This window comes from Pteropus alecto, unplaced genomic scaffold (assembly GCF_000325575.1).
Source record: "Pteropus alecto unplaced genomic scaffold, ASM32557v1 scaffold68, whole genome shotgun sequence".
Taxonomy (NCBI): domain Eukaryota; kingdom Metazoa; phylum Chordata; class Mammalia; order Chiroptera; family Pteropodidae; genus Pteropus; species Pteropus alecto.
The window spans coordinates 634,314-650,424 of NW_006441386.1; the positions used below are offsets into that span (position 1 = coordinate 634,314).

The 16,111-nt window shown below is 37.8% G+C and overlaps 1 protein-coding gene across 2 annotated transcripts in view; it reads left to right on the forward strand.

Moving 5' to 3' along the window:
- Nucleotides 1-15,080, forward strand: part of VKORC1L1 (vitamin K epoxide reductase complex subunit 1 like 1) — a 64,955-nt gene extending 49,875 nt beyond the window's left edge. Inside the window, exons 2-4 of one of the 2 annotated variants that reach the window (XM_015594679.2) lie at nucleotides 8,284-8,393; nucleotides 10,759-10,933; nucleotides 11,282-11,406. In XM_015594679.2, the coding sequence (XP_015450165.1) occupies nucleotides 8,284-8,393; nucleotides 10,759-10,928 (280 nt within the window). In that variant the 3' untranslated portion in view covers nucleotides 10,929-10,933; nucleotides 11,282-11,406. Of the gene's footprint in view, nucleotides 1-8,283; nucleotides 8,394-10,758; nucleotides 10,934-11,281 lie in introns of both variants that reach the window. The other variant, XM_015594678.2, reaches the window with a different exon arrangement.
- The last annotated feature ends 1,031 nt before the right edge of the window (nucleotides 15,081-16,111 follow it).

A 16,111-nucleotide genomic window follows, 5' to 3' on the forward strand; every position in this document is an offset into this window, starting at 1 on the left:
GTATGTCCTTTTTGGAGAAATGTCTTTTCAGGTCCTCTGCCCATTTTTTAATGAGATTTTTTTATTTTTTTCGTGCTTTATGAGTTCTTTATATATTTTGGATATTAATCCCTTCTCAGATGTATCATTGGTGAATATCTTCTCCCATTTAGTAAGTTGTTATTTTCATTTTGTTGATGGTTGCCTTCATTGTTCAGAAGCTTTTTAGTTTGATGAAGTCTCATTTGTTTGTTTTTGCTTTTGTTTCCCTTCCTTGGGGTGACATATCCATAAAGGTATTACTCAGACTGATTACTTATGCTTTCTTCTAGGAGTTTAATGGTTTCAGGTTTTACATTTAAGTACTGAATCCATTTTGAGTTTATTATTATATATGGTATAAGAAAGTGGTCCAGTTTCCATGTAACTGTCCAGTTTTCCCAACACCACTTATTGAAGAAACTGGCATTTCTCCATTGTATATTCTGGCCCCTTTTGTCATAGATTAGTTGACCATATAAGCAAGGGTTTATTTCTGTGCTATTCTGTTCCATTGATCTATGTGTCCGCTTTTTGTGCCAGTACCGTACTGTTTTGATGATTATAGCTTTGTGGTATATTTTGAAATCAGGGAGCATGGTACCATCAACTTTGTACTTTTTTCTCAAAATTATTTTGGCTCTTTGTGGTCTTTTGTGATTCCATATAAATTTTAGGATTATTTGTTTTAGTTCTGAGATGCATGTCATCAGTATTTTGACGGGGGTTGCATTGTTGTTTTGGGTAGTATGGTCATTATAACAATGTTAATCCTTCCGATCCGTGAGCAGGGTATATCCTTCCATTTATGTTCTCAATTTCTTTTTTTCGTGTCTTATAGTATCAGAGTACAGGTCTTTCACCTGTTTGGTTAAATTTATTCCTAGCTATTTTATTCTTTTTGATGCACTTATAAATGGGATTGTTTTCTTAATTTCTCCTTCTAGTCATTCAATATTAATGTATAGAAATGTAATGGATTTCCATATGTTCATTTTGTGTCCTGTGACTTTACTGAATTTATTAATTCCATTAATTCTTTGGTGGATTCCTTACTTCTTCCTTTACAATTTGGATGGTTTTTATTTCTTTTTCTTCTCTGATTGCTGTGACGAGGACTTCCAATACTATATTGAATAACAGTGGTGTGTGTGGGCATCGTTTTGTTCCTGATCTGTTCCTCTCAGCTTTTCACCATGGAGCATTATGTTAACTGTGGGCTCATCATGCCGAGATAAAGTTCCTTCTATACCACTTTGTATACCACTTTGTTGGGAGATTTTATAAATGGATGTTGAATTTTGTCAAAAGTTTTTTCTGCCTCTATCGAGATAATCATATGATTCTTATCCTTGGTTTTGCTGATGTGATGAATTACATTAATTGTTTTGTGGATGTTGAACCACCCTTGCATCCCTGGTGTAAATCTCACTTGATCATGGTATATCATCCTTTTAATGTATTGTTGAATTCAGTTTGCTAATATTTTGTTGAGAATTTTTGCCTCTATGTTCATCAGGGATATTGGCCTGTAATTCTCCGTTTTTTGTAGTTTCTTTGTCTGTTTTGGTGTCAGAGTAATACTGGCCTAATAAATGAGTTTGGAATAATTTGACTATAGGTATTAATTCTATAAATATTTGGTAGAATTCACCTTTGAAGCCATCTAGTCTAGGGCTTTTGTTTGTTGGGAATTTTTAAATTATTATTGCTTCATTTTCATTGCTCTTAATTGATCGGTCCAGATTCTGTTTATTCCTGGTCTGATCCTTGAAGGCTGTATATTTCTAGAAATTTATTTATTCCAGATTGTCCAATTTGTTGGCATATACTTGTTCGTGGTATTCTTTAATGATGCTTTGTATTTCTGTGGTGTTAGTTGTAATGTCTTTAATATCTGATTTTATTTATTTGGGCTCTCTTTTGCTCGATGAGTCTTGCAAGAGGTTTGTCCATTTTGTTTATCCTTTTAGAGAGCCAGCTCTTAGTTTCATTGATATTTTCTATTATATTTTAGTTTCTGTTTTATTTATTTCCACTCTGATCTTATTATTTCCTTCTTTATACTTTGAGTTTTGTTTGTTCTTCTTTTTCTGATTCCTTTAGGTGTAAAGTTAGATTGTTTATTTGGGATTTTTCCTGCTTCTTGAGGTAGGCCTGTATACCTATGAACTTTCCTCTTAATACTGCTTTTGCTGCTTCCCATAAATTTTGTAAAGTTGTGTTTTCATTTGTCTCAAGGTAGTTTTTTTATTTCTTGTTTGATTTCTTCTTTGATCCATTGGTTGCTTAGTAACATGTTTAATTGCCATGTATTTGTGTTTTTTCCATTTTTCTTCAGTTGATTTCTAGTTTCATGCCATTGTGGTCAGAAAATATACTTGATATAATTTCATTCTTTTAAATTTATTGAGGCCTGTTTTGTGGCCCGATATGTGGTCTACATGTTCCTTGTGCATTTGAGACAAATGTGTAATCTGCATTTTGGGGATGAAATATTCTATAATTACCAGTTAAGTCATTCTAGTCTAATATGGCATTTAAAACCATTGTTTTCTTATTAATTTTCTGTCTGGGTGATCTATTTATTGAGGTAAGTGGAGTACCTTAATCTCCACTATCATTGTATTACTGTTAATTTCTGCCTTTATCTCCATTAATATTTGGTTTATATACTTGGCTACTCCCATGTTGGGTGTCTAGATACTTAAAATTGTTATATCCTCTTCTTGGATTGACCACTTTATCATTATGTAATGTTTTTCTTTGTCTCTTTTTGTCTTAAAGTCTATTTTGTCTGAGTATTGCCGCACATCCTCCCCCCGCCCCGCCCCCACCAGCTTTCCTCTCATTTGTTTGCATGGAATATCTTTTCCATCCCTTCACTTTCAGTCTGTGTGTCTCTTTCCATCCAAAGTAAGTTTCTTGTGAGCCTGGGCCCAGTGCGCAGCTGCACAGTGGTTGGAGGCGGGGTGGCAGTCCCTGCTGCCTGCCTGCTTCTGCTCCTGCTGCTCAGGGCCTGGGACCTAGCGCCAGCAGCATCCCGACACACCACTGCTAGTCAACGAAGACATGAAGCGCACAGTGGCCCTGAGCAGGCACCTGGCCAAGGTGACAGCTAACATGGGCCCGGCATCAACACCCCTCCAACGCCCACGCCATCTCCTTCCTTCTGGTCTTGGAGTCAGAGCTCAAGGCTTGGCTGGCACAGTTCAGTGTGCAGGTGAAAGAAGCAGATGAGGAAAAGAACAATCTGGAAGTACAAGAAATTAAAATTAAGGGTAAAATGGGATATTCTTCATGGTCAAGCTTTCATTTGCTCTTGGTTCAGGATCCAGTCATTGTGGAAATAGGCTACACCCATGTGCTTCTACCATATCTAATCCAAATCACTCAGTCAGAGAAACAGTTGTGGTGTTTGAGGGCAACCATTATTTCTACTCTCCTTGTCCATGTGTCTGAAGCTTGCCTCTCAATATGTGAAGATACAAACCATGTGTCTGAAGCTTGCCTCTCAATATGTGAAGGGCTGCACCAAGTTGGAGAACCTGATACGGTCTGAGGACCTCTTAGATTATGGACCTTTCCGGAACATCCCTGCTTATAGTCATGATCCTTTTAAAGTGCATTATGAGAACAACAGCCCGTTCCTGACTATCATCAGCAAGACCTGAGTCATCGAGGTCTCTCACTGGGATAATATTGCTGTGGAAGAAATGTGAACTTAAAGCAAACAGGGGCTGTGCTTAAGGGGCCTTTTTCACACTGTGATTACCAGAGACAACCAGGTAGTGGTATACCCTCCATCGTTCTTTTAAGACTATCCTCCCTGCCACTATCTGTGATGTTTATTAGTGGGATGAGATTAGCAGTGTTTCCACCAGCGACCTCCTTGTTTTGGATCAATCCATAGAGATGGAAATCCAGTCTCGCTTCCCTCTTTTTTGGAGGGTGGAAGACCTATTACATCGTTGGCTACAATCTCCTAAACTATGAGTACTGCTATAATTTGGTTGACCAGTATGCACTGAAGATGAGGTTTGTGGACCACGTTTGATGAGCAGATAGATTCTCTGGCTGTGAAGATCATCTTGCCCGAAGGGGCCAAGAACATCCAACTTGACAGTCCCTGTGAAATCAGCCACGTCCCAGATGAGCTGCCCTACACCTACCTGGACACATTTGGTCGTCCTATGATTGTTGCCTACAAGAAAAATCTGGTAGAACAGCACAATCAGGAAATCACTGCAAGGTGCCCATGCTGCAGAAGCCCGTGCTGGTGACTGCTTTCTCTATCTTGTTCTTCATGGTCATCATCTACATCAGGCTGGACTTTTCCATCACAAAGGATCCATCCGCAGAAGCCAGGATGAAGATGGCCTGCATCACAGAGCAGGTCTCGACCCTGGGCAATAAGAGAGTAGGTCCCTGCCATCACTTTCATGAGATGGCAGCAGGTATAAGCAGTCCCAAGATGTGTCCACCCTCAACAGTGGCAAGAAGAGACTGGAAACGGAACACGAGGCCTTGACCAGGGAGACTGTGCTGCTGCAATCCAGGCTGTAGACAGAGGGCTCTGACCTGTGTGACAAAATGAACAAAATGCAAACTGGAGGCACAGGTCAAGGAGCTGGTGCTGAAGTCAGCAGTGAAAGCAGAGTGGCTAGTGACTGGCAAGCTTAAGAAAGACATGGACATTGGGAACAAGAAACTTATCTCTGGAAAGTGACAGGAGCTGATCACCAAGGTTAGCCACATCCTGGATGCACTGTAGCCCCTGCCAGTTGTCCCCAGGGTGGGCCCAGGGTGCTGCACTTACAGATGGCAGGCACGTGAGGGGTGGGATTTGGGGAGGGGTGAACATCGAGGCCAGTGAATGCCGGCATCTGTATTTTGTGAAAGGCCTTCAAGGAAGAGAAGCCAGGCCCTGCCTGCCTCAGGCAACACAAGCAGCTTAGTTTTTGTCTCTAAAGTGTTCCTTTAAAACAAACAAACAAACAAAACCTTCCATTAAACATAAAATATCTTTGTGTTTTGAGCAAAGAAATTTTCTGTATTTAATTGGTTTTGTTTTGTTCTGAAGCCTAAGATATTCTTTCAAGCCTGTAAGCCCCTTGTTTTAATTCCTGATGTTTGGATAATTTACAAGTGGGTGCATGCTTTTTAAAATGTGTGTGACCAGATGAAGGTAAAGCAGGCAGTTTGTAGATGGGTCTTATTTTTTGTATAATCCTTTCTACCACTTTATGTCTTTTGATCATAGCAGTTAGTCCGTTTAAATTTAAAGTAATTGAGTCTACGGCCATGGTACCCTGAACAAGCTCGGTCCCGTCTAATCTCGGAAGCTAAGCAGGGTCTGGCCTGGTGTATTTATTTGGATGGGAGACCACCTAGGAAGACCAGGTGCTGTAGGCTTAAAAAATAAAAAATAAGGGATTGTAAGCTGACAAGGTCCTTGCAATCTGTGAGGTCAACCAAGGGTTGCCTCACCTAAAAAAAATAATTATTGATAGGTATGTGTTTATTACAACGTTTTGTTAATTTTTTTTTGGTTGTTTTTAATTCTTCTCTCTTCTCTTGATCCCTTTCTTTTTGATTTACTGGTTTCCTCTAGCATTTTAATTGAATTTCTTTCTCTTTACTTTTTGTAGGTTTTTAGGTTATGGTTATCATGAGTTTCACATATAATATCCATCTATATCTATAGTATTCTATTTTCAGCTGATAAGCATTTAAATTCAAACATATTCTAAAAGCACTGTATTTTTACTTTCCCCTCCATTCCTTGTTTTTGTCACCATGTTTTATGTCTTTTTGTTTTGTGTATCCCGTTTATTGTATTTATAGTTAATTTTGCTACTTTTGTCTTTTAACCTTCATATTAGCTTTTTAACCCTTTTCTTGTTTAGAAAAAACAAGTGCAGCTCACTGCCAGCATTCATTTAACATCACGTATAGGAATGCTATGTTTTCTAGGATTTGACAATTTTAGCAATCAAGAATTACTGTATTTTGTAAATGGAAATACCACTACTAAAAACAGTGCTATAAATAGAATGATGCTATTTATTTCCAAAGACTATCAATACACTAGAGCGATGTGAAAATAATAATGGCAGACTTTGGGGGTAAGGTTAGTACTGTCATCCACAAGTTATCTTGGGGTAAATGCTGCAGCGCCAAGTATTGCTGGCGAGTATTCTTGGGGCAAATGGGAAATGGGTTAAGTGATTGATTCACTGTGTGTATTATATATTTGCCTTTACCAGTGAGATTTTTTTTCTTTCTTGTATTTTCTTACTTCTGGTTATGACTTTTTCTTTTCTGCATAAAGAAGACCCTTTAACATTTCTGGTAAAGCCAGTTTAGCGTTGGTGAACTCAAATACTTTTTGTTTGTCTGGGAAACTCTCTCCTTCAATCTGAATGATAACTTTGTTGAATGTAATATTCTAGGTTGTAGGTTTCTTTCTTTCAGCACTTTTCTTTCCTGCCACTTCCTTCTGACCTATAGAGTTGCTGCTGAGAAATCAGCTGATAGCCTTTTGGAGCGTCCCTTGTATGTGACTTATTTTGTCATTCTTGCTGCCTTTAAAATTGACTCTTTATCCTTAACTTTTGCCATTTTAATTACACTGTGTCTTGGTGTGGGCCTCTTTGGGTTCATCTTGTTAGAAACTAATTCTCTGTGCTTGCTGAACTTGGAGATCTGTTTCCTTCCCCTTAGGAAAGTTTTCAGCCATTATTTCTTCATATATACTTTGTGTCACTTTCTCTGTCTCTTCTCCTTCTGGAATTCCTATAATGTGAATGTTAGCGCACTAGATGTTATCCCAGAAGTCACTTATTCTCTTCATTTTTTAGAATTCACTTTTGATTTTGCTGGGGTGATTTCCACCATTCTGTCTTCCAGGTCACTAATCTGTTCTGTATTAACTGATTTGATGTTGATTCCTCTAATTTATTCTTCTTTTTAGTTATTATATTCTTCATCTCTGATTGGTTCTTTGTTACATTTTCTAACTCTTTGAAGTGCTCTCCCAATCTTGACAAAGTAGCTTCTGTGTATACTGTGTGTGGGATGGTTCTGGCAAGCAGGTTGTAGTTGGAGCAGATGCGTGAAGCCTGGCAAGAAGGAATGGGTTCAGGGCGGGGCTGCTCTGAGTGAAGGTGTCGTAAAACCCTGCTGGCTCCACACTTTCTCTAGATGGGGCAATGAGTCTGCACCACTGCACATCGCTCGTTTGCACCCTCTCAGTTGGGGCAACCCCACGTATGTGGGCAGCAGTGCCCCGCTAACTCTGCACAGAGCAGCCCTACCTGTGGGTACTGTGATGCTTTGCCAGTTCTGTACCTTCTCTCAGTGGGCCACAGCAGTGTTCCAGTATCTCTGCAGTTTCTTTGGACAAGGCAGCCCTACAAATGGATACCTCAGCATTTTGCTAGCTCTGCACTTTATCCAGCGCCCTGCCATACCTGCCAGATCAATCTCCAGGTGGAGGGACCTCTTGCACGCATGCTATGGTGCCCTCCTGTTCGTGCTAGAGCTAGCTCCGGGAGGATTGGCTGGGTACATGCTGCAGCAGCCCTGCAGGTTGACCAGAGAACCTGAATAGAGTTTCACCTGCTGTGCAAGTGCAGGGGAAACAAACGGTAGTGCTCAGCCAGTGGTTCCTCAGGTTCTGGAGTGTTCTCATGGTTCCCCAACCTTATCTATGCAGTCTCTCTCTTTCGTTTGTTGTGCAGAAGCTGTTCAGTTGGCCTTCAGTTGTCTCCCAGAAGGAATTGCTCTAAATATAGGTGTACGTTAGATGTGTTCTTGGGCCTTTGTCAGTCTACATGCTTTGAATGAATAGGACAACTTAAATCAATGACTTTCAACTGAGGGTGATTTTGCCCCCAGGGGACATTTTTGGTGGCCACAACTGGCAGAGTACTACTAGCATCTAGTGGGTAGGGGCCAAGGATACTACTAAACATGCTGTGATGCACCGAACCACCCCTTACACAAAGAATGAGCATAAACTGTCAGTGGTGCTGCCGCTAAGAGACCCTAGCTGAAATTGAAAGAGCCTCCTGCAAATTAGCCGTTCTGATGACATCAGAAAAAGAATACTATGTCTTACCTTTTGGAAAAAAAGGCTATTTAGGAATTGGCATCTTAGAGATTCGGATGGGTATATTGGCATGACATTCTCAGATAATTTTACATTTTTCAAAATAGGAAAACTCAAATATAGGGTTACTGGTTTTCCTTATTTTACAGATGGGGTCGAGGATTTGGTCTTTTGGGTTCCATTTTTGGAAAGGATGGTGTATTAAATCAGCCAAACAGTGTCTTTGGACTTATATTTTATATACTACAGTTATTACTTGGTAAGTATGTATATAGTAATACAAAAATGAGCTTTTTTATTACCTTCCATTTAGAAGTTTGTATCTTTGCCTTGAAGCGTGTCTTTATTAAATAAAAGCATATGATAGAACCAGTAGTTTCTTACACACTTTTGTGTTGTGAAACTTGGTTCACTAAGATTTTGATGATGCTAATGCTGACTTTGGTATCTGTTGGTGTTTAATCAGGGATAGTGGCATCTCATGATGATCAGAAAAACCTGTCCCATTCAAGGAAATTACTACTCCAAACAGTCTTCCCTGGAAACCTTTTATCTTACTATTTTATATACTCTGTAGCTATTTTTAAATATATGCACTAAGAAAACAATGGTAAACGATATCCATAGCTCCATCACTTTTGCATATCTGCTATTTCCATTGCCTTCTGCTTTTTTCACTTAATTTTATACAAACTCTTATATTGTCTGTCCTCTTAAGTGCTTTGTTGTTGTTGACATCAGGGTTTCAAATTTTTTCATGTTCTGAGTAACACAGTGGTGATCAACTTGTTTAAAATCCCCTTCACACATACCCTTCCCTCTTTGAATTATTTCCACAGAATAAATTTCCAAACATGGGAGGAATGAGTCAAAAATCAGATTTTTAAATGGATCTTAATAGGTATTAGCAAACTTGCTTTTCCTTCAATTGTCAGGTTTCCCAAAGCTTCATCTACTTTCATTTTTTAAAAGTGTGTTCTGTAAAATACCTAATTGAATAGTTACATATTAGTAGCTATTACTTTAATTTTACTATATTTTAATTTCTTTTTATTGCCAATTTAGTTATTGGGCTTCTCATAATAGTCTATTTTCATATTTGTTGCAAACATTTAACCTATCTTTTGTGAATTTTGATTGTACAAGTTTTTATACTTTTACAGTTATATCCATTTTTTGCTCTTGCATTTCAATGGTTAATATTCCTATTCATATTTATGTATTCATGTGCATTTTTAATGTCAGTGTCTTTACCATTGGAGGCACATTTGAACTCATCAGTTTCCAGAGCACATCATCTTTACTCCCCTCTAAGTTGTTAGAGATACAATATTTTCACTTTAATATTTCCATAGGTAATACATTCACCTGGTTCAAAAGTAAAGAAAAAAAAGAAAAAAGAAAAAGAAAACATGCTTTACACTGAAAACTCCGTCCTACCCTTGCCACCCTCTGTCCTCTTTCTACTGCCTCTGATCCCTGACTGGTAGCTTGTTGTCATCATTAGAGTTTCTTAAGGCATATTCCTCCTTTTTTAAACATAAAAGTCAGATGGTATACACACCATTCTGCATACATTTTTTTTTTTTGCTTGACTGATGTATCGTGGTGATCTTTCCACAGCAATACATTAAGTGTCCTCATTCTTATAGCTGCAAAATACTCCATTTATTTAGAGTTATAGCACCTTTTAAATTCCATTGGGAATTTTATCCTGAGTTATGTTACATTAGGACAAGTTTGGTACAAGTATTTAACTAATAGCTAGTATTTATGGAGCATTTCAAGTGTAACTATTAACTCTTTTAATCTACACAGTAGTCTTAGGGGAGATAGTCATGATTATTATCCCAATTTTACAGTTAACAACTTGTCCATATCATTTTGAAACTAACTTTCATAGGTTAACATTAAGGTGATAGCATCATTTTTTGAAGTTTTAGATGTTTAGCATAGGTGAGGTAAACAAATTTTTTTAGTAAAGAGCCAGATAGAAAATAATTTAGGCTTTGTTGGCTGTCGCAACTACTTAGCCATTCGAGTGTGAAGGCAGCCACAGACACTGAGTGTGGCTGGGTTCCAATAAATCTTTAGAAAAGCAGGTGGCCAGTCACATTTGTCAGTACCTGGCATAGGTAATCCAACAGCATCTTAGTCTTGAAGAACCTGATTAATTCATCATACTTCTAGTATGACTGATGTCATACTTCTAGTACTGACTGGAGTCAGGCCCCTGTGGCTAGGCTGCAGCCCACAGGCAACTTCCCATTAACAGGCAGCAGGGATTTCAGCTCCTTAACTATAACCTCTTCAAACCTCCTATCACCTATTATTTTTTTCTATTCCTGTTATTCTCATCCATTAGTTGTTGGGTATTTTAATATGCTCTTTTTTCTCCTCTCTCTGAAAGTAAATGCATGTTCTCAGTACAAAACAATACATTTAAAGATGTCAGATAGCATCAAGAATTCCGGCAAGTTTGTGTCATGAGGGCCCCAGCTTAACACACCCAACTGCCTTTGTTCTTGATCTGGTATGACCTACATGTGGCCTAGTGGCCAAATGTGGTTTCCCTTATCGTCCAGGGTGAGCCCTTTCTGAAATTTCTTTTTTTCCTTTTTCAGCAGCATGTTGGTGTAATCTTCTCCCATTATGGACTTTTGATAAATTTGATCTAAATATGGGAAAGCAAATTTTACTTTCCACAGATGGGGAGCCTGTAGTGAAAAGGCCAGGGAAAATGTGTCCTGCTTGGAAGAGAAGGTTGTGGTCCTCACGTTCCTTTCTTCATTAAGAAAGGTGGGGCTGTCAGTTTTACAAATCAGCTTCATTGTATAATGTAATTGCAAGACTGCATTTTTCTTTGTGTGCCTTCAGTTAGGCTAGTTTATGAAATAAGTAATATTTTTTCTAGAATATCGACAAGTCAAAACCTTTGCAGCTATAAAATTGGTATTCTATATGCAAAGTCAACCTGCAAAATTTTAATAAAATAGGCCAGTAGTTTTTGTTCTCAAATTTCATAGTGTTTGCAGTAAGATCGGTATTCTAACACTGTAGCAAATCACAAATTGTTACCTTTTTAACTCAAAAACTTCCTCTGTGGTGTCTAGGTCTGATTGAGCCAAATGTCTCTTTCTCTTGCAGGCATGACAGCAAGTGCAGTTGCAGCTTTAATCCTCATGACATCCTCCATCGTGTCTGTAGTAGGTTCTTTGTACCTAGCCTACATTCTGTACTTTGTGCTAAAGGAGTTTTGCATCATCTGCGTCTTCACATACGTGCTGAACTTCATTCTTCTTATCATCAACTACAAACGACTAGTTTACTTGAATGAGGCCTGGAAACGGCAACTGCAGCCCAAGCAGGACTAACGAACTCTGACAGTCTGAAGATCCCTTTTCCGTTGTTTATTTGCAGCATTTTTTTTAATTTACAACAGACACTTTCCCTAAGAATCTTAAACTGATTTTTTAAAATCTTGTAAATTAGAAGGGTATTTTCTGTGTCAATCTTCATTTTAAATATGGATACAAAAACAAACAAAAAACATAGGCCGAACCAATCAAAGACAAGCTTTAACTTTACTTTGAAGATGTTTCTAAAATAATTAAATATAGCCCTAGCCCCCTTCCTTCAATTGTAAAGTGAGCAACCATTGCTAGTAATTCTCCACTGTGTATAAATTCAATTTCAGGTATAACAAATGTGATCATGACATGAAAATATTTTAGAATAGATACTGTATTAAATATTGCCATGTTTACAATATGTAATATGTTTTTAGCTGATGGATTTAAACATGTAGATTCAACTAGAATCTGTTTATGTTATATTTGTAAATAAAGGTAGAGTTATTGGATCCAGCCCTGCAGAACTTACTGTACAGTTTAGTTGAAGAGTAGCAATGAATTGTCAGCTCAACATTGACTCAAGAAATAGTGAAAATAGTAGGTCCTTACAGAGCATCTTGTGGGTGGTAAGGACTGACAGCTGTGGGTCCAGCATTGACATCAAAAATAATGGAGTGTTTCCTTTTCCTCTCCTTCCTCTGAAAGGAAAGAACTATTTGGACACTCAAGTCAGACATGTCTAGTCATAAAACTGGATCAATTATAACCTTACAGAATGAGTCATGTTACTAAATAAATCATTAAGTCCAAGGCCTTCAGGACACTAGAGATGGGGAAATGGGTAGATTTCTTTGGAGGATAGCTGGACATTTTAAGGTAAAGTCTCTTACAGCAGTTGAATTTTCATGCAGATATTTTGTCTTAACAGTGGTGCCAGTCAAACAGACAGTATTATGACCCTGAAATAACCAGTATAAGCCCACTCACTCCATAGTAGTATTGCTCTTGGGTAGCCCTGTAGTGTTTTCTGTTTCTTTCTGCACTAATTGGATGACTAGGTTAGTTGTTTCAGAGTCAAATCGTAAACCTGGATCTGTAAACTTCAGAGCTAACACACTGCTCAGCTTGCTTAATCAGGAGGAGCACTACAGGTAGAAATATTTCAAGGTGAAATACAGTAATGTTGTCACTACTCTTTCTTATAATTACACAAATGCAGAATTTTTAAAAGTGATTTCATTAAACCCAAATGAAATTGTGACACCGTTTCTATGGTTAACATCTGATATCAAAATGTTAAAAGTGCCTTCTGTCTTAAATCTCAAACCAAATATTGTGTGTTGAACTTGGGCAGAAATGTCCTTTCTTAGCATGATGTAGATGATTTGCATTCTGTAGAAAGGTTCTGTATGATCATTCTATTTCTTAGGTTGAGAAGTGGTAGCAATGTTTTTGCGTCCGATTCAATTAATCATCATGTTAAAAGTAGACCAGTGATTTGAGTGCTTTATTTGCCTACTTTTTGAAGGGAGAGGACAGGTTCTACTCTGTAACATATGTGTAAAGTCAGCAGCTGTTTCCAACTGTCATAATTGATGCAGTATATTCTCCTGGCCCACAGCAGGTATAAAATCTGAATTGTAATGAACTATTGAGTTTAAACCAGTTTTATAACATCGTTTAATTCAGATTTCATCCAGGCTGATGTTTTTCCCATGAATGTGAATATTTCGATGCCTGTTTTGTTCTTATTTCTAAAATTAGTTAAAGAACTGTGAAAACATTGATTAGATGTCTCGTGTTTATGGAGAAACAAGTCCTAATGTTGAAGTTGAACTGTGCAATGAGGTCATGTTGTAGCAGTGCTTCCAGTTCTACCAACTATTTACTGGTTCTCATTTCTAAGCTATAGTGGAAATGGCTTGATGGTTAAGACTTCTGTGGTGTGTATAGCACTGATTGTGCTAAATAGGTTCCTCCCGTCTCAGTTTAATATGATTTTTCATATTTTGTATCAATCAGCAGAGTGTAGTTAAAGCTTGTCTTGATGTTGCATTCTTGCAAATGTCTTAAACTCGATGAGAAAATGTAAAAATGTTCAGCCAGACCCTTCAAGTTTTCCTTTGCTTTCCTAAGCCTGGGAGAAAACACCACTGTTTAAGTTGTATAAAAAAATTTGCCACATTCCTATGACCCAGAATTAATATCCTTTTTCTCACTGAGCAGTGAACACGTTCTGCCTGGAACAATAGCATTGTAATGCCATTATATCAGTAAGCAACAGAAAGAACCCTGGTGTGTGTTATTTGGTATTTTTACCCTGGGAGAATTTAGGGACCCCCCTACACCCTCTATGCCACACCAGAAGAGGTGGGGAAAATGCTGTGTTATAAAATTTGAGGACTGTGATGACTGTTAGACTGAATAGTTAAACATTGCAAAATTATTAGTCACCAACATTGAAGAGCAGATTAGGGAAAATAAATTTCTGTTTGGAGCAGAAATTCCATGCTTCTTGGTTTTTGAAATAATTTGTAACAAATGAAGCCTCTTATTTACTTGATAGTCACATCATTTGAATAAATAAGAGAGGTTGTGGTTAAATGATCAGTTCTAGGTAATCTAGGTGGTTTGGAGAATTTCGTTTGTTTGTTTTTATTGCAGCTAGTTGCTGTCAGTGAGGGTAATCTTCTGGAGAAATAACTCAGGTTTAACTAGCTGTGTGCCGGGAATTACTTTTACTTGATGTATATAGCCTCTCCTTAAATCCACTACTTTTAAAGACGGTGAAAGCATTGACTATTTTCATATGAAGAGACAAAGATCTGTCGTTTGGTACAAGAGATCTTTGGATCTAATACTAGGTAGGATACAGGACCAAGGCTACAGTGAAATTTACACTCTTTGTTGGCTTACTTTGCTTATATTTCATTTATATTTATTTTTAAGACTCTCAGCAAAAGTGCAAAGTTATCTTCAGCAATTACTTCATACCTTAGATTGGTACCACTGCTTGACACCCATGAATGCTGACAGATCGTGAAAATCAGTATTAAACAGATGCCAACAAGAAACCCACTATCATTTTTGGTAACCTATTTGGGAAGGAGTACCTAATATGCAACTTTTGTCCTCATGTATTTTCCCCAAACATGCAAGCACTGGCAAAACATCTCTATTCAAACATGTTAGGCAGCATGTATGATTCCTAATTTGTGAGAACTACCCTTCAAAACGGAGGGAGGGGTGAGAGTTCAGGCTACTTAGTTAAACATGTTTTTGACAAATTGGCTCAGAAAAGGTGTAACGTTTTGTTGTAAAACTGTATTAAGCATGGCCTAAGTATGAGGTATATGATCTGTATAGTATGTTCCATCAATATTTATTACTAGTGCTTTAAACTCCAGAGTAAACATTCATTTAAAATGGAGTTCACTAGGCAGATTTCCTCTCTAATACAGATGGGAATATTCTTTATCAGAGATTAGGACAGTTTTGCTAACTGGTAAAAACCAAATGTAAATATGTAAGAATGTTTATTTGTTGCACATAACTTTTTTGGTATAAAATAAATGTAGAAGTTACCTGTGGAAGTTGTGCTGCCGTCGTTCTTGTACTGAAGTATTAACACTTCAAAAAAGAAGCAGAAATGAATTCACTCATAAACTTCTTGAAGTAACCTCATTTCTACAGGTATACTGATTTGATTCTTCTTTTCTTAAATTATATGTAACTTATACAAGACACAAACTAAATTCTTAGAGATTCCAGTTCTTGGAATTCTGTAGGTTTATGAGGTATGTAGTTGTTAAGAATTAATGAAAAGGAGTTACTGCTTTCAGTTCTGTAAGCATACAGAATGTATTAATCACCTGTTTTTCCACTGCTTTACTTTAGCTCACCTTGAATACTACAAGCTTACAGTTTTTCTAAAAAGGTAACATCTGCAAGAAAGGTGAATCCATTTGAAATACAGTTTAGCGATATTATATTGAATAAATGTGTTCTGTGCTAGAACCTTAGGACCTAAGAAATGTGCCTTACAAATACATTGTTTCTTGATCATTGAAATGCTCTTTGCAAGGATACATTCCCTCCTATATTAAAAGGCAACATAGGAATTATAAGGTCTGAAAACCGAAACCATCTTTTCAAAATTTACCCTTCTGTTTCCTTTTACCCAATTGGGATATGATTTTAGGAAAATAGAAGATAAAGGATGACTAAAAGCCTGAAAGTAAAATTAGCCTTAAAACTCAGATTAACTCTGATGGTGATAAGACATCAAAAGTGAATGAGACACCTAGATTGGGAAAGGTATAAAAATGCTCTGATCCAAGAATTGGGTAAACACTGTTTGCCTCTCATGACCACATCAGAATTGCAACTTAACTAAAAAATAATCTTCACTGGGAATTATTTAAGGTCTGGCTGAACAGAAGTCCTGCAACTGGGGACATACAGAGGTGGCCACCTCCACCTCCTCCAGACTGGTGGAGATGCGAAATGGGTAGGTCCTGCGTGTGTCAGTTGAGAATGGGGAGGGATATCTCGGCTTCAGAGGTTCCCCCTGGAGAAGTGAGTGTGGTCCCAACCTCACGCTGGGACCCCAGCCCAGGGTTCC